Here is an 18777-nt window from a genome sequence, read left to right as displayed (position 1 = left end):
GCTTTCACTTACCCTTCCTCTTGGCCTCTTCACTGAAGACATTTTTGGCATCAGACAAAAGGCTTGCCCTCTGATTTTTCACCACCCCAGGTAGTGCTCAAGAGAAAAGCACTTGAAAGAAGATTGCTAAATGGCCTATTTAGCAAGCCGAAAGCCAAGATATATACAACCTTCCACAAATAAACATTGTGATTTATCAACATATTCCTTCCTTGACAAGCATGCGTCCCCCTGTTCTTCTACAGCACGAAGAGCCCGACAACCTCCTTGGAAGAACAGAATTTCAACAATAGCTGTAAGCAGATAGGCAGATTCCAACAAAACACAGAAAGAAATGAATGCACAAAGCATCAAAATGCATCAGCATGAATATTAGAGATGTCGTTAAAAATACTGACTCCTTCTGCGGAAGTAGGCCAGCAGATGGTGCTACCAGTTATTATTCCATTAGACTCTGCAATTTAACCCCCAATGGACTGCTCTTCCCTACATGTGGTACAGTGGTTAACTCTTACTCTTCCATCTCCTGCAGTAATTATATTTTTATGCATCCACGCTGTATACAAGTAAAAACACACAAATCTAGCTATTATTCATTTCAATCCATTATACTGCAGCTTCATGTTAATACCATCAACACAAAACAACATCCTTTCAATCTGAAAGTTCAAATACCGTGCAGTTCTCAAATCTAGAATATCTTTTTTCACTTTATCAACCACGCACTTGGTATTTCAGAAGAACAGATTTAACACAGCTGCTACTTTGCACCTGAACTTAACATGCAATCTTTTTTTTTACGCACTCTTATTCCAAATATTTGTTTTTGTCTCCCTTCCCTATCTTTCACTCCTCAGCCCAACAAGTTCACAAGAGTACCCCCTTCTGTCATTACCCTAACGATAAGGGAGCCACTGAGGAAGCATCAATGCTGACGTGGGGGGAAAAGCTATGTTGCTTACGCTTCCCACATGACCTGTGGTCTTTGATGTTGCTTTCATGACACAGGAGTGCCCAAGCTTCAAAAGATAACGTCAGCAAGTGCTAGTAGATGTAAAAATATTTTGCAAACAAAAAAAATTATAGTTTCAATATGAATGGTGGATAATAAGGAATCTCGATGAAAAACTGATCATGTTTTTAGTACTTGAAATTAAGATAGTACAAGATTAATTTCTCTCCTCCCCACCCCCGCCAAAAGAAAAGCGTGTAAAATTATACATTGTCTAGTAAAAAAAATTATGAATTAAGGAATGTCAAGGCATGCTTTCAAGTTTCAGTCACAGCTAAGATCTCAATGTATGAAACATTAGATGTTACAGATTATAGAATTTGTGATCTTAATCATAATCCTGCCAAGCTAGTCCACAGTAGAAATATTAATAACCATGAGTATTCACATGCCTTATTTTGAACATTTAAAACTCTTTGTTAACAGTTCTACTGATTAAGCAGCCGTTTACTTCTTGATCCTTAAAAACTGACAGAACACAAATCATCTGATAGAAAGCTCTTTAAAAGAAGACATCTTCATACCACCAAAACTTCAGCTACTTCTTTTGATCAGCAGAATATTATATTTACATCTCATTATTACATTTACATCCCCCCTAATTTTGCTCTCTTTCTTATCTTTTTCGCAGTCAAGTCACAGCAGACTTATGGTAATCCCACAGGGTTTTCAAGGCAAGAGACGTTCAGAGATGGTTTGCCATTGTCTGCCTGTGCACAGCCATTCTTGGTATTCCTTGGAGGTTTCCCATCCAAATACTAACCAAGACCACCCCTGCTTAGCTTCTGCGATCTGACTAGGCTATCAAGGTCAGGGCAACTTCTCTCTCTGCCCTAAGTCATTGTGTGACCATTAGCCCCTCACTTTTTCACAGGTTTCTTAAGAACAAAATGGAGAGAATAATGTACATAGCACCTTGGAAGAAGACTGCAATAAAATGAGAAAATGATAGGATGCAAAGTCAGTGTATACAGAGTTCCCAGGAATGTTCTCATTCAGGCACTTACCTATCTGGCTTCACCAAGACTGCTGTATTATGTCCCTTCCAACCACATAGGTGATCAGGCAATGGAGAGTGTCACAGATGGATTTTAACTAGCAAAGGCCCATATCACTTGTAAGGGTTGGGGGCTAGCTTAATTGGTGCACCCCTCGAACAGGCCCTGACATGTTTTGTTTGGCTGCAGGAGCCAGCCCCAGAATGAAGCCACGCTCATTTCTCAACCTTCAGTGTTTCATATTCATGACTATATTTTCTAATGACAGCGACCCAAAAACCTAATCCCAAGCTTTTAACACTTTCTCAAAACATTATTAAAGTTATAACAGAAGTATTGTAACATATAAATATAGGGGTACCCCTGTAGTCACCACCAAAACAAAAAGCCACATCCTAGACTGGGACAGTTTCAGAGAGTAGCCGTGTTGGTCTGCAGTAAAACAGTACACCTGAGTCCAGTAGCACCTTAGAGACCAACAGGAGTTTCAGGGTATAAGGTTTCCAGAGTCAAAGCTCCCTTCATCAGACACAGTAGAAGTGGAGATCTGAGTCATTTCATCCTCGTCAGAAGGTGGGAGGAGTGTTGTAAGGAATGCTTGTAAAAGATGCAAAGGTACAACATATATTGGGACCGGGACAGACTCCATCAGTGGTGTTTCAACCATATGAGTACAAATATTTGAATCATATTTAATTGTGTTCTATCTTTCAGAAAGGATACCCCCTCAGTTCTAAGCTTTTGGAGGTTCTTAAATCTACCCTACTGCAGTTTCAAGCTCGGTCATGGGAAAGAAATAGTTGTATTTAGCTTCCACTGAGGGATTTAAGACATCCTTGGCTCCAATGACCCTCCTTGATTTTCATGAGGGACCTGAGGCCATGGGTCTATTTTATCATTTTTAGAAAATTAAAAGACTGTGCCAGCATCTGAAGACAACAGATTTGGCAACCATTACATATCCACAATCACAAGGATGAAATCTGTAATGTGCTTTATAAAAGGGCTACCCACATAAACGATAAAGCTTTAAAATGACCTCCATCTGGTACACATTTACAACATTTTCTCCCACTGGACCCTACCTGCCTATTAAAAACAGCCCCTGTACATGATTCTAGTCCTCCCTCCACAGAAGTACATAAGCAATTGCAATAAGCAATGTCGTTACTGGGTTGGGCTCTGCTTCCTTGGAATTCTATTTCTAAATGAAGTAGTCATTGCCTGCAAATAGGCTAAGTCATTTTTGTTTATGCATGTTTTAACTGAACATGAAAAGGGCTTGGCTTATTAACTATGTGCCTTTATTGTTTAAGAATATAGTTAATTGTTGGGAAACTATATGAAGAAAAGCAAGATTGATTATTCTGTTCTGTCTAGTAATGAATGCAAGTTATTAATATATTATTATCTATTGAAAATGTTTTGTTTTTTTTCATTTACCTTTGTTTCATTAAAGGGTACTAAATCTTATCCCTTACCTAATTTCATTAAATGGACAGAAAATAAAACTACAAAGCAGTGAACTTCTAAGACTACTCACAATCATAAACGTGTAAAATTAAAGCAGTATCGCATGGTATACATACGGGTTGGGCTGTTGTACGTTATTTTTGATACAAGATAGCATAGTAAATTGTGTTAATATTTTTACTGTGATTTATATTTTTTATTGTATATTCGTGTGCAACTGAAGCAACAAAACCCTAGGTACCTTTCATCTGGTAAGCTACAGTTTAACATGGCATACCCACAACAATACTGGGAGATTAGTTCAAATACAAAGCTCCACGATGCTTCATTATCCACACGACACTCCACATAAACTAGGATTTTTGCTATGCATTTTAGCGTTGGGAAGATTATAGGTACTCTCTAAAATAAAGTGACCAAGGAAGTCTCTGATCATTTAGAGCTCCCAATGGGCATCAAAGCCCTCTCATAGATGTGATAAGAGTAGCTAATATTACAGGCGCAATCCCCAAACAGCAGAAAGTAGATTTCTTCATCTGTAGCATTCATTCGTTTAAGATGACATCCCTCTGTAATACCTTTTCTTATAAAAATAAAAAAGCAGAGTACTTCCAACAGTATACCTCACAACAGCAAAACCAAATACATTGAATATAATGTCATGACAATGGTACATGGAAAAAAATATGGGCATTATGCTAAATTCATTTAATGCTACAGAAGTAGGGTAACATCACAAAACCTAATCCAAAGGAATGAACATCTACAAGTGACACTAAATTGTACAATAATTTTTATGCAATAGAACGATTGCAGTCACAATGCTTTTCCACTGGATACCTAGAGTCCAAAATATATTATGACTTTGATCGTTTTATTGGATAAATGAATTGTCTGTGAAAAATATGCCCTTAACAGTTCAATGAGCTCCATTTACATTGGCCAAACACAAAGAACACACATAACCACATCATTTAACAACCATCCCGAACACTTTTGATATGCATAGGCATATATTATAAAAATGACAAAAGCTTTTAATCTACTCCATACCAAAAATAAGAACTTCGTCGCAGCTGGCTACATATGTAGTATTATTAAACATAATTAAGAGAACTTTCAACAAGTTAATTGTTAATTGGCTCTGCTATGCTGGCCATTGGTCGTAACAAGTAAACAAACAATTGGCTCTGCTGCATGAAATCTGTAGTAATACACTAAGGAATACATTAAACTACATATACATGTAGTAGTAGAAAAGAGCCAGAGTCCAGTAGCACCTTAAAGACTAACAAAAATATTTTCTGGCAGGGTATGAGCTTTTCGTGAGCTTTCGTGAGCTTCAGCTCACTTCTTCAGATACCTTCAGATACCTAATTCACAGTGGGTAGCACCGTTAGTCTGTCTGCAGTAGTAGAAAAGAGCCAGAGTCCAGTAGCACCTTAAAGACTAACAAAAATATTTTCTGGCAGGGTATGAGCTTTCGTGAGCTTCAGCTGAATATTTTTGTTAGTCTTTAAGGTGCTACTGGACTCTGGCTCTTTTCTACTACTGCAGACAGACTAACACGGCTACCCACTGTGAATTATCCACATATACATGATGAACCTTAAGCTACATATTGTGGGGGTACTTCAGTCACTAGCATTTATCATGAATGACAACAGGCACTGGCATTACTTTGTTAAATAATAGACTGACGGTCCTTTCTAGGTCTTAGATACTTGCTTTAGAAAAAAAATTCTGCAGCTGAAGTATTCTAAATCTCAAATTTAAGACAAATACAATGTTTAGTAACTTGCAGCTCAAGGGATTTTAGACACACTATTTAGCCTGGCTTTGATCCCACCATATGCTCTTTACACAGTGCAGTGATCCATGAATTCTTGCTAACCTATTTCTCCCCTCCCCACTTCCTGGAATCCACTTCCGGTTTGTACTCTGCCTTAAGTATGCACACAAGAGGCCAATAGCATGAAAGCTACTGTTAACAACTCTGCTTTCTGTTACTTAGTTTCCTGGCAGTGTGCTAGGCAGCCTTGCGGTAGAGTCCGCCAAGAAACAGCTCGGATCATATTTCACTGCTGGCTGCCATTCCATGCAAATCCAGGACACAGAGGCTTTTTGCTAACAGAGGACTGTGGAAAGAGGCAAACAACCACCATGAACTAACCTGTGGCTGGAGAACCAGCTTATTAAACTTAAATTGATATTAATCTTGGTTAACGTTTTATGCCTCACTTTTCAGCAAATTGTTCCTAAATAATTGTTGCGATACAAACAGCTAGCTGGTATGCCATACAGCTCTAGAAAAACGTCTGGTGCCCCTGGTAGCGGAAGTTTGGAAAGAGCACTAAAAGAGAGAACTGGCATCTGTTCCATTTAAGGATGTTAATTATTGAGGATGCAAAATTTAATCTGCAGAGACCAAAACTGAAAGCGGCATATAATAAAACAGAGAGTATGTTGTCTCACAAAAAACGACTGCAGAATGTAAGAATAGAAAGTAGATCTCCTAAATATGCATCTCTCCCCCCCCCCCCCCACATAAAGAAATTTACAAGAAAATGAGGCACTGACATTTTAGGTACTGATTAAAACTGTAAGTTTTTAAAGACTTGCACCTTAAATTTTAAAGCTGTGTTAGTGATGTCTGAATTCCAACAGATACTCATTAGCGACAGTAGCGCCTCTTGGTCTTCCATAAAAAGGCCTCGTTTTCATTATATGGGTATCATTTTATAGCATTCATAGATGTCACATATCTGGAAACATATCTTGTTTAAAGTTTCATCAGGCTTCTGTGAGATGCTGGAAGCTAATCTCAAGAAGCATTAAGACAATCATATTTCAAGCAATGGCAGTGTCACCTTTTCTCTGCCTGTCTCACATACAGTGACGGTCTACATATGTAGTAAAGTCTGCTCAACCTTCACCAGTGATTGAATTATTGATAAAAGAGGGCCTCTCTCTTCCCTGAACTAGATGGTTTAATTCCTAACAGACACCTCTATGAAGAGGAAGCTCTGTGACTCGGGGCAGAAGTATATGCTGCATGTAACCCTGTGCTCCTTTTAACAGACCCTCTCCTTTTACACAATGAAACCATTAGGGCAGCAACTGAACAAGGGGAGGGGAGAAACTATTTAACCCCTCCCCTGACCCATTTCCCACTAAAAATATTATGCCTAAGCACTGAACACTAACGGTTTTAGGTTTGATTTTTGATTTTTTTTAGTAGAGATAAAAACAACACAGGATGGGGGAGCACAAGCTTCTACATGAAAAGGAAATGATGGGGGAAAGTTAAATAGACCCTCTGATCATGCACCAGCCTCCCCCCCCCCCCAATGACACTGCTAGTCACTACATTCTGTGAAAGAAACAAGGCTGTTTTAAGAAATAATACAGGCTGAGTATCCCTTATCCAGACTGCTTGGGACCAGAAGTGGTCTGTACTTCGGATCTGTCCGTATAATTGAATATTTTGGAATTTTTGTGTATACACAATGAGATATCTTGGGGACGGGACCCCAATTCATTTATGTTTTATATACACGTTATACACATAGCCTGAATATAATTTTAAACAATATTTTTTAATAATTTTGTGTATGTTGAACTATCAGAAAGCAAAGGTATAACTACCACACCAGAATACCGTACCTTGATCAGCTGTTAAAGAAGAGCAACAACAAGCAAACTAACAATGGCAGGCTTTCAGTCTCCACCCATGATGCAGTGTACACTGTATTTTTTTTTAGGTGAGAGGAAACATGGACAGCAGGCAGCATGGATTTCCCTGCATGCCAGCTCGAAGGGTCCAGTTTTCAGATCAGTCCAGATATGGGATGTCCGGATAAGGGATGCTCTACCTGTAATGGCTTGGATCCTAAGGCTTGCATGCACTTGCTCTGGGTACCATCCTCTATGGCAGAGGGCATCCCTCCAGCTTGCAGAGCTTTCATTCACAGGCTGCTCTCTTTCAATGTGCTGAAAAGTACTTTGCACCAGAAGAAAGCAGTGCCCAGTGGAGGATCACTTCTGCAACTGACGAAGAGGGGGTACAAATGGAAGAAAGGGTCCAGGTCAATGGAACTGCTGACGGCATGTAGTTGTACCCATACACTTGTATTGTGGCCGCTCACCTGGTCCTCTGTGTCAAGCAAAAGCTGCCTACAGGTGATCAAACATGGAAGTCTCCCCCCCCCAAACTAGAAGACTCTACTTTCCCCTGCAATTCTTCATGCTATCAATTAACAGATATGTGCAAAAAGGTGGGAGAATAAAAAGTATGAAGTCAACCATGGCAAATTTCACCATGACAAATGCATGAGCATTTAGTGTCACATTTCATGATTTTCCTGCCATGGTGCTGACTTCCAGATGTTCAGTCATCTAACATTTTAAACTCATGGGAAACAAAAGACCATTTTCAGAGACACTGAAATGTCTAACATAGTGTGATGACTATTATTATGATCGTTAGCAGCTTCATTAATACTTGACCCTCACTGGGACTCAAGGCGGATTATAAATATTCAGTCAATCAGCGAGCATTATTTCAAAATATGAGAAAAACATCTAAATCTAACAGCAATGATTCCTGAACTAGGGTGTCAGATCAGTTGTTGAAAAATATACTCTGCGTTTAGGAGCCTGCCCAAAATTTAGGAGCCAGGCTCCTTTTTCAGTCTTCAGGATTCTGTATTTTTATGACCATGTTTTCTAATACTAGGCACCACAATGACATTTCTAATCAACATGGTGACTGGTACCTGGGATTTGTCAAGCTTTGTGTCTGACTAGGATCCAGGAGACTCAGGTTCAAACCCTCACTCTACCATGTAGCCTGCTGGGTGATCCTCTCTCAGCCTAGCGTAACTCACAGAGCTGCTGTGAGGCTAAAACGGAAAAGGGGAAAACAATTTATGCCATGCTGTGTGGGAGGATGAAGGGAAGGTGTACTAAATAAATACTGTGACTGAAGATCCCATGTTTCTCAGAAGAAAGGCTTGCTCTCCTCTCCCCTATACAGACTTATACACAACAGCCCCACTAAAAAGCTGTCAAATTTTACTCAACAAATTTGCCAAACATAGAAAATCTATTACCTGGTCACACCAAGTAAAATAAAAAAACATCAGAACATTTACAGTGAGTGCAGTTAAGCAACCATTTAAAAATAAAAAAAATGTTTCTTGCTCACTGACGTATTAAAACTAACATCTCTACACCAAACGCTTTTGAAGTAATTAGCAGCTACGCAGCATAAAATCCTTATTCCGCAAAGAAATTTCAACCAAAGGTTCGATTACTGACTTCCAGTAACTGTTACTGTTTTTTATAGGCAAATTAGTCTAACTTCGTAAACAAAGACTGCAAGATTATGAGAATATAATAAGAAGCCGTTTAAAATCTTGCAGCTGGTTGTAACTTTTACCTGGATAGAGGGAGTAAGCAACATTTTAAAACTTAACTCTCAACTTCTGAGTTCCCCCCGCAGTCTATACAATTGCACTGAACATTTGAAAGCAGAAAATGAAAACAGATGTCTATCACCGAACAGCAACAAGCTGAATGCGTATGTTTGATTTTTGCTAAATGTGGCTGGATGTTGTTGTTCCTGCATAGAAGATACTTTAAATGTGAAGCAAGCAAACAGCTAGGCTACCGGTGTCAAACATAAGGCCCAGGGGCTGGATCCAGCCCCTTGAGAGCTGTTATCCGGCCCGCGAGCCAGCCACCCTCAATATGGCCTGGCAAGCCATGGCCTGGCCCAACAAAGTGACATTAATGTCATATCTGGCCCTCGTAACAATTGAGTTTGACACCCCTGAGCTAGGCTTTATACTGTGTGTTTGTGTGTTAAGTGTTGGGTCTTCCTCTTTTCCTGCCGACTTCACCTTTTCCCACCATTACTGTCTTTTCCAGTGAGTCTTCTCATGTGACCACAGGACAATAGAGGACTTATAACACGACTTACAATTTCATTCCATCTCAGGTAGCTAAAAAGTTTTTAACTTTAAAAAATCCCTAGATATTTTTTTTTAAAAAACACAACCCTATAGTTAAATGAATTCAGTGGGCACCATTCTGGTGATGGGGAGTCTTCTACCAAAAGGAATATGACCACCCTCCCAAATGTCAAGAAAGCTGCTAATTACTTTTGATAACAGCAACCCAACAACAAAAAAATGAACTGGCAACAACACAGCAAAATCCTCTCAGGAAAGTGTTACATACCTGCCCATGAACATTTATACGCTTTCGCTCTTGTGGATGCTGACTAGAATCAGAAGAATTCCAGGGGTGGTTGCAATTTTGAGACTGTGTCCGAGCAATGTGCGACTTTGTTACCTCTGGGGTAACACTGTGTTCTAGGTCTTGTTCTAGATCATTACTTGAACTATCCTGAACAAATGCCGATTCATCAAACTGGGGAAGAAGATCTTCCTGAAGGAGAGCTTCTGGATCGAGCCCTGTAAAGGACTCAGCTTGAGACTCAACTTGATGAAGCAAGTTCTCATCCAAAGATGAAAAGCCATTGCCCTCTATGGTATCACTGAAATGGCTCATCTGAGGACCAGAGCCAGCTGGGACAGAAAAATTAATGTTCACTGCAGATAGCTTTGAACTACTGAAGTTGCCCTGAGGATGTGTTGAATGCAACACGTGGAAATTATTTGAATTCAAAGATGTACTGGAGTTAAGGATGTTATCTGAATTTTCACACTTGGTCCCTGTCTGAGGTGCAAAGGCATCATTTCCAGCAAAGTCAGACAAAGGATGAGTCTGTTGACTCGTAGAAAGAGCTGTAGAAGACTGCAGAAGACTGGTAGGAGAGATGTGGTTACTAGAGTAGGAATAAGGAGGAGAAAACTGTGTACTATTAACAGAGCAGGGAGTTATGCTTGGAGAATGTCCGCCAAAGCTTCCTTCTCGATTACCACAATAGTGTGGCGAGTCATTTGCAGTCTGAGAGAATGACTCAATGGAAACAGACTGTTGAGAATTTGATAGGTTAGCAGCTTGAGGTGGGTGGGGAACACTGGTTCTATGTGGAATACATGTATTAACTTCCATGAAGTTGTCTGACTGACTCCGAGTGTCCTCTCCCGTATCAACGCCATTTCTGTTCTGCTGTGACTGCAGTGAGGCACACGGATGGTGCTGCTCGCTGGCCTGAAATAAGGCAAAATCGTGGTGTGCTACAAAACTTTTATTTTGCTGCATAGGCTGTGAATGTCCTTGGTGAAAAGGAGATCCATTCTGATTGGAAACACTGCTGGAAGTCTGATGCCCCCACATAGGACTTCCATCTGCCACATCTGGAAACATCCCATTTGTTTGGCCTTGGGGATGAATGGGTGAGCAATTAAACTGAGAGTGCGGTGATAAAACATTTTCAGCTGGACTGCTGAAGGAATGACTGACTTGAAGTTTCAGCGAATCATATTGATTAAGCTGTTCAAAATCGTTCATCTTTTGTTGAGTCTGTGTTTCCTGCACATGGTTTAACGAGTCGATGTGTAAAGGCTCAAATTCTGCACCCAAGTTCAATTCATCTACAAGCGAAACAGGTCCAGTTTGTACAAAGGCATCATCTGACAAACCTTCTAAGGTATCACTAAAGAGATTGGCATCATCAAAAAAGTCCATCATAGGATCTGACATCTTGGTATATCTGCACTACTTTGATTACTCCAAATGGAGTCAGTCTATCGGCAGGACACAGCAAGAGATAATTTGCAGTGGTCAACACCTTATCTAAGCCATGATGACATCCATTAGCACTTTTGAAGCAATGTCTTGGAGCACTTAAAGTATCCTAGACAAAAGGGGAAAAACACAAACACTTTAAAATGTTAATGTAGAGGGTTTGTTTTTACTACCCAAATCTCTCTCTCCTTTTTAGGGTGGGGTCACTACCTACCCTGTGACACTAGGATATATTCACTTCATTTACAGTCCACCTTTCTCTTTGAGACTCAACAAGAGTCAAGGTGGATTACAGATTCTTTGGAGGGTGAAATGGTTCCACTTTTATTTCAGTCAAGTTTCCATTTTACTAATTTATATATTTCCAGCTTAAGCAGGCATATCAATTGGTTGCTACAAGAATGTATCTACTTGCAGTTAAATAGAGCTATCTAGCAATACAACAGAAGATTCTAGGTCAAGCACCCCACATGCCTTTTATATTTGCTTAGGAGAACCGTTTTGAAAGTTAGAATTTCTATTAGCTGTGTCTATACATCTGTAAGGAGTTAAAGAATAACATTTACATCAAATATCCAGAACTTCCCATAATCTTTAGGCTGGGTTACTGTAATATAGTCTATGTGGGGCTACCATTGATAACTTGGAAACTTCAGCTGGTATGTGGCTGCTTGTTTAACAGGCACAATCTTGTATGAGCAGATCACACCACTGTTGGAACAACTATGGTGTTTACAGATTTGCTTCTGATTTCAATTCACTGTCATGGTTACTATCTTTGAAGTTCTTTATAACCAGGAGCCCATGATTCTGAATGATCACCTTGCCTGGTAAAAGCCAATGCCCCTTCTCTGGTCTGACAGAGAGGGGAGGGGCTGTGGCTCAGTGGTAGAGCATCTGCTTGGCATGCAGAAGGTCCCAGGTTCAATCCCCGGCATATCCAGTTAAAGGGACTAGGCAAGTAGGTGATGTGAAAGACCTCTGCCTGGGACCCTGGAGAGCTGCTGCCGGTCCAAGTAGACAATACTGACTTCGATGGACCAAGTGTCTGATTCAGTATAAGGCAGCTTCATGTATTCATGTGACAAAGGTTTTCCATTAGCTATCCCTTCAGCTTGCCTCAGTCCTTTGGCCTCCACCAGAAACTGAGTCTTCTCTTTTGTTACAACTGCCTTGTGCAATGCCCTTCCCAAAGCCATACATACACCTACCTGGCTTCTTCTCTACTGTCATTCAAAAGGACCTGCATATTTTCAGGTGGCTGTTTATTGTTTCTGTTGATTGTTACTATAGTAGGCTGTACTGGGCAGCTTTATAGACTGGGCTAAAATTGAAGATAGTAGTTAAATGGTGTTTTAGTCGGGATTTTAAGTATGGAGATAGCTGCCTTTAGGTATTCATGGAAAATATTTGAATTTTTTTAAATTAATGAATGAAATCATTTCAGGCACAAGATCATGACAGTCTAACAGTCTCTGGGGCCTTCATGACTTCTAGCACATATTTATTCTGTTTGGCCAACAAATTCAAATTTGGTAATTTATACAATAATAGAATATGACATATTCTGTCATTATAATGGTTGCCCTTAAAAACCACTTATTGTTGTTCCTGGCTTGTTCCTTTATTTAGAAAAGAAGGCTTCAGACTCTATGGTTCCGATAAAAGGTCGTGGATTCAGTGAAAAGATTAATCTGAATAGACTAGTGCACATTTGTCTTAAATTCAAATATCACTTTGAACCACTTTGACAGCATGAAAATTTTACTTAAGGCAATGATAATTTCTATCTATATTGTAGAGATTTACAACATTGTCTAAGGATATTTATTGTTTAAATATGAATAACGCTGACAGCAATTAGTAAGTTATAGTAAGTCTGATAATACTCATTTAAAGAGTTTAGTGCTTTCAATGTTATAAGGTTCAACTTTCAATCCAAATATGCTGGTAGTCTTACATGATCATATAAAACTGCCCAAATAATAACAACTTTGTATTCTAAGTCCAGTCTACATTCAAACAATGGTTTACAAAGCAATCTTAAAAGCTTCCCAAATAATATTAACCTATAAAGCCCAAATTTAAATAATTCCTGCAAAGGGGTATTTCCATTTTAAAATACTTTCTATGCATTATCAAACATTTCTGCAATAGCATTCAATAGGACTAAAGTGATTACAAAAATTGGCTCCACTATCAATGGCGGCTCCAAAACCTTATGGCATTTGATTAGCATGTACCATATTAAAGATAAATACATCAGTTCATACTGGATCAGCAAGTCCAGCTCAATCTGGAATATCAAGTTTATGAGAGCATAATTCCTTTAATATCTAGTGAGCCCACTGCCTAGGATACTTAATACATATTATTACGTATTTGTCTAACCCAAAACCACTGCAACTCCTAATAGCAAAATTGTCAATCACAGATTTTCCTACTAATATAGATCACTATTAGTATCAATTCACTGTTTACATTAAAAGCTGCCATAAAATACAAAAAGTTAGAAATGCCACAGAAAGTTGACTCAAACACTAAAGATCAAGGATCTCCAACAAGTAGATTGCAAACTAATGCAGAATAGTTCATGCATCATCTAGAACAGGGCTTAAACTTTTTCCACTCACAACCCCTTTTCTCCTGAGAATTTTTTACAAGACCCTGGGTATATAGGTATACAAATCAAACATTTATTGACAATAAATCATAAAGAAACCTTTTACTGTTGCCAAATTTTTTGCAACCCCCACATTCAGTTAGGCAACCCTATATGGGGTCACGACCCACAGTTTAAGAAGCTTTGATCTAGAAGACCAGGATAAGATCACAGAAAGGTCTGCTACATTATTTTAAAAAAGCTTTCATTTCATAGGATTCATCTCTGTAGTGCTTAGCAGATACCTTCAGTTCTGGTGTTCTTCCTAGTCCATATTCTGTTTCTATCACAGAACAAAACTTAGTAACATCCTTGGGGGTTGGGGGAGGCATTAGTTTGGAATATTTTTTCCTTACTCAGCTCTCATTAAATAAAAAGATGGCAACCACAACTACAGATCAACCCACAAAATCCAAATGACTGGAACAAAGTCAATGTCATCAATAAACAGAGGTGCACTTACCTGTAACTGCTGTTCATTGATGTCTTCGGTGCAGACACACATGTGGGACTGCGCCTGCGCGCAGGCCTACCGCCGGAAACTTTACTAGCCTTAAACAAACTGGGGATGCCCCTCCCACTGTAGGCGGCGTCGGCCTTTGCGCCGAAACATCCGCATGCTCCTGGGCGGGGCATCTCCCTCCTCAGTTCCTTCTCCGCTGCCGACCAAGACCAATGGCAGGTAAGTAATAGGTTAATACACCCAAAGTACTCTTCTCTTCTTTGTATTGTTTCTCATTTTCTTTCTTTCTTTTTTTTAGGTCGACAGCGGGGTCGGAAGGGAGGGATGTGTGTCTGCACCGAAGACATCAATGAACAGCAGTTACAGGTAAGTGCAACTCTGTTTTCATCTTCTGTCTTCGGTGCAGCCCCACATGTGGGATTTTAACAAGCTTACCCATCAGGAGGTGGGGTCGACTAGGAGAAAAGTGTCTGGAGGACTGCTCTGCCAACTGCTGCATCCTTTCTGGCATGCAGGTCCAGGGCATAGTGTCTCACGAACGTATCCTCCTAAGACCACATCGCCGCTCTACAGATGTCACTGATGGCGATCCTTCTGTGGAGAGCAGCGGAAGAACCCTGTACCCTAGTGGAATGAGTCCTAATCCCTAGGGGAAATGGCACCTTTGCCTGCTTGTAAGCGATCCTAATCGCTGAGACCACCCATCTCGTTATGGACTTAGCGGATGCTGGTCTTCCCTTCTTGGGTCCCTGATAACAAACAAAAAGCGAACTAGACTTTCTAAAATGCTTAGTTCGTTCAATGTAATAAAGAATGGCCCGTTTCAAATCAAGAGTGTGTAGTGTCTTTTCTGCCTGGGAGGACGGATTAGGAAAAAATACTGGCAGGACCAAGTCTTGCGCTAGGTGAAAGGTGGAAATAACCTTGGGCTTAAACCTAATACTGGGATGAAGCACCACCTTCTCATTATAGACCTTAAAAAAAGGGCTGTCTATACGTAGAGCTGCTAGCTCACCCACTCTTCTAGTTGACGTAACAGCCACCAAAAAGGCCACCTTCGCTGACAACGCTGAAAGCTGGGCATGAGCCAAGGGCTCAAAAGGGTCCAGCATGAGCTTCGCAAGGACCAAAGATAATGACCACTGGGGAGCTAACCTGGGGCTTGGTGGGAAAAGATTGTTAAGGCCCCTCAGAAAACGTTTGGATAGAGGGTGGAAGAAAACTGTATACCCCTCTATCGTATCATGAAAGGCCGAGATCGCTGCTAGGTGCACACGCACCGACGAGACTGACAAGCCTCTTAGTCAACTCTAGAAGGTAGTCTAAAACCTTAGGAAGTGGGCAAATGAAGGGGGAGAGACCCTCATGGTTCACCCAGTCAAGGAATCTGTCCATTTACTATCATAGGAGTAACGAGTGGAAGGTCTTCTAGGTTGCAGAAGTACCTCTTGTACTGATGGCGAACAACCCACTAGTGACTGGGAAAATTCACCACGCTGTGAGGTGTAGCCTCTGCACATTGTGGTGCACCAGCTCGCCCCAACGAAGGAGATTCAGGTGGGAGGGAAGAGTTCTGCAATTCTCTCCCACCAGCTGCACCAGTAGAGTGAACCAAATTTGTCTCGGCCATTGAGGTGCTATCAGGATGAAGTCGGTGTTGTCTGCGACTATCTTCCCCAGGACCCTTGCTAGTAGTGGGAACGGGGGAAAGGCATAGAACAGGTGGTTGGACCAAGTGATTTGGAACGCATCCCCCAGTGAAACTGGGTCGTTCCCTGCTAGAGAGCAAAAGTCTACTGCCTTCTTGTTGCACCTGGTTGCAAACAGGTCGATCAGGGGGTTCCCCATTCCTGGAACATGGGCAGTAGGAAGGGATCCTGCAGTTCCCATTCGTGGTTGGTGGTAAAGTCCCTGCTCAGGGAGTCTGCCCAGGTGTTGCGGATCCCCGCTATGTGTATAGCCCGCAGCTCTATGTTGTTCGTGAGAGCTATCCCCCAAACTCTCTGTGCCTCCCTGCAAAGAGGGACGGAGCCCATACCCTCGTTTGTTGACATAAAATACGGTGCAGGAATTGTCTGACTGCAGTAGTGTTCTTGAGTTCTGGAGGATATCTGTGAAGGAGGTAAGAACGTAACGTACAGCTCGTAATTCCAAAAAATTAATGTGTAGGGAAGCCTCTCTAGAGGACCACCTGCCTTGAATGGAATGAACACCACAGTGACCCCCCCCCAACCCTCCATGGAGGAGTCTGTGGTGAGAGTAAAGTCTGGGTTCCAGTAACCGAGGGGAATGCCCTTCAGAAGGTTGGGTTCCGAGAGCCACCACCGTAGAGATCTTATCATGGCCCTGGGAATGGACAGTCTATGCCATTTGGAATGGCGGGAAAAGTCATAGGTCCTAATAAACCAATTCTGCAATTCTCTCATTTGCAATCTAGCAAACGGGGTGACTGCAGTGGTGGAGGCCATAAGCCCTAGCAACCTTTGTATAGAGACCACTGGTTGGTGCCTACACTTCAAGAAGTGATGGATCAGGTTCTTGATAGAGGCCACCCGTTCATTAGGGAGGAATGCCCTTCCTGCGTTGGAATCTAACACCGTGCCAATAAATTGCACTCTGGGGGAAGGGTTCAGCTTTGATTTCTTCAAATTGACCCTCAGGCCACGTTTGTCACAGGTGGACAGGACAAGCTGCAAATTGGCGGATAGTAAGTCTGGATTAGAGGCCGTGAGCAGCCAGTCATCGAGATAGGGGTAGATGCTACAACCCTGGTCTCTGAGGAATGACATCACCACTGCCATGCACTTCGTGAAAACTCTGGGAGCTGTGGCAAGGCCGAATGGGAGGACTGAGTACTGGAAGAAGTCCGACCCATAACGAAACATAAGAAAACGTCGGTGGTCTCGGTGAATGGATATGTGAAAGTATGCATCTTTGAGGTCCAAGACTGCAAACCACGTGTTGGGTGTAATGAGTTCCATAACAGAGGGTAGGGAGACCATCCTGAACTTAGAAACTCGTAAACATTTATTTAAGAACCTGAGATCAATGATGGGTCTGGAACCCCCATCCTTTTTATCAACCATAAAAATCCTAGGAAAGAAACCAGAACACGGGGGGTTTACCTTTTGAACAGCACCCTTTAGGAGGAGTTCTTCCAGTTGGGGTGCAAAATCCAGAAATGGATTATCTCCTGCTGAACTGGCGGGGGAGCAAAAAGGGATAAACTTGAATTCCAAGCTGTAACCCTCGGAAATAACTTTGAGGACCCAGGCGTCTGAACAAATAGACCGCCAGGCCTCGTAAAACTTAGCCAACCTATTCAGGAATGGTAACTCTTCTAGGTTGGGCTGAAGAGCTAGTCAGAACTTTTGGGAGGGCTGTCTTTGGTCTTTGTGTTGAACATTGGGAGTTGAGCGTTGCTTGAAACTATGCTTTGGTTGGGCATGTTGGCTGTGGTGTTGAAACTTTCCCTGCTGAGGATACGGTTGAAACCTCTGATATCTTTGAAATCTGTTGAACGAAGGACCGAAGGTCTGCTGACAGTATTGTGGTTTGTCCCTTTGGTGTTGTTGAAAAGGATGAGCCAATCCAAGGGATCTTGCTGTTTGGCGATCCTTCTTTAAATTTGTAAGGAACTCAGTGGTAGAGGAGGCGAAGACTGTGTCTCCTTCAAAGGGGAGATCTTCGATGTGTGATCTCGTGTCCAGAGGGAGGGCCGTAGTATAAAGCCACGAATGACGTCTAAGGGTGACTGCTGAGGCCATTGTTCTAGCTGCAATATCAGCCGCATGCTTGCCAGCGTTAATTTGTTGTCTTGACAGTCGGGTGGCTTCCAATTGAATTAGACGCAAGGCTTTCCTAAAATCTTCAGGAAGTAGATCAATGTGGGGGGCTGCTTTCTCCCACAGGAAGAGTTGGTACCCCACCCATGATAGTTTGGTAGTTGGATATGCGGAAGCTTAGCGCCGAAGAGGTATAGGTTCTTCTGCCCAGCTGGTCCAACCGTTTACTCTCATCTGCAGGCGTCGAGTGTGGGCCCTGTCTCTGTCTGGACTGCATCTCAGTGGTCACTATAGAGGATGGAGGGGGATGGACCGTGAGGAATTCAGCCAACTCAGGTTTCGTTCTATAGAGGTTCTTGATTTTCTTGGAGGATGAAGGGATGGATGCAGGTTTCTTCCAAATTGATTTGGCAGCTTCAGAGAGACCTTCAAGAATAGGGAAGGCAGCGATACCTGGGGTGTCGGGGTATAGGCGACTAAGAATCTTGTCTTTAGGCCTATTATCAGCTGTAGAGATCTTGATGTCAAGGGCTTCCGCCATCCTTATCATTTGCTCCGTCCTTAGTTTCAGGTCCTCAGACGGGGATATAACATCTGTGTCCCCGACCAGTTCATCTGGTGAGGGTTCCGAGACTCCCTCAGAGCTCTCATCTCTGGTTTCC

General features: G+C 41.6%; 1 protein-coding gene across 7 annotated transcripts in view; it reads right to left on the bottom strand.

The window, feature by feature from the left end:
• CHD9 (chromodomain helicase DNA binding protein 9) overlaps window positions 1–18777 on the bottom strand; it is a 70349-nt gene that overhangs the window by 48135 nt on the left and 3437 nt on the right. For 4 of the 7 annotated variants that reach the window (XM_056862948.1, XM_056862950.1, XM_056862949.1 and 1 more), the window contains exon 2: window positions 9730–11314. The exons of 1 other annotated variant lie outside the window; for it this stretch is intronic. In XM_056862948.1, coding sequence (XP_056718926.1) covers window positions 9730–11160 — 1431 coding nt within the window. In that variant the 5' untranslated portion in view covers window positions 11161–11314. Of the gene's footprint in view, window positions 1–12; window positions 209–9729; window positions 11315–18777 lie in introns of those variants that run through there. 2 more of the 7 variants (XM_056862952.1, XM_056862953.1) reach the window with 1 other exon arrangement.

Source organism: Euleptes europaea, chromosome 17 (assembly GCF_029931775.1).
Source record: "Euleptes europaea isolate rEulEur1 chromosome 17, rEulEur1.hap1, whole genome shotgun sequence".
In the NCBI taxonomy this organism is placed as follows: domain Eukaryota; kingdom Metazoa; phylum Chordata; class Lepidosauria; order Squamata; family Sphaerodactylidae; genus Euleptes; species Euleptes europaea.
This window is presented reverse-complemented; position numbering and strand designations above follow the sequence as displayed.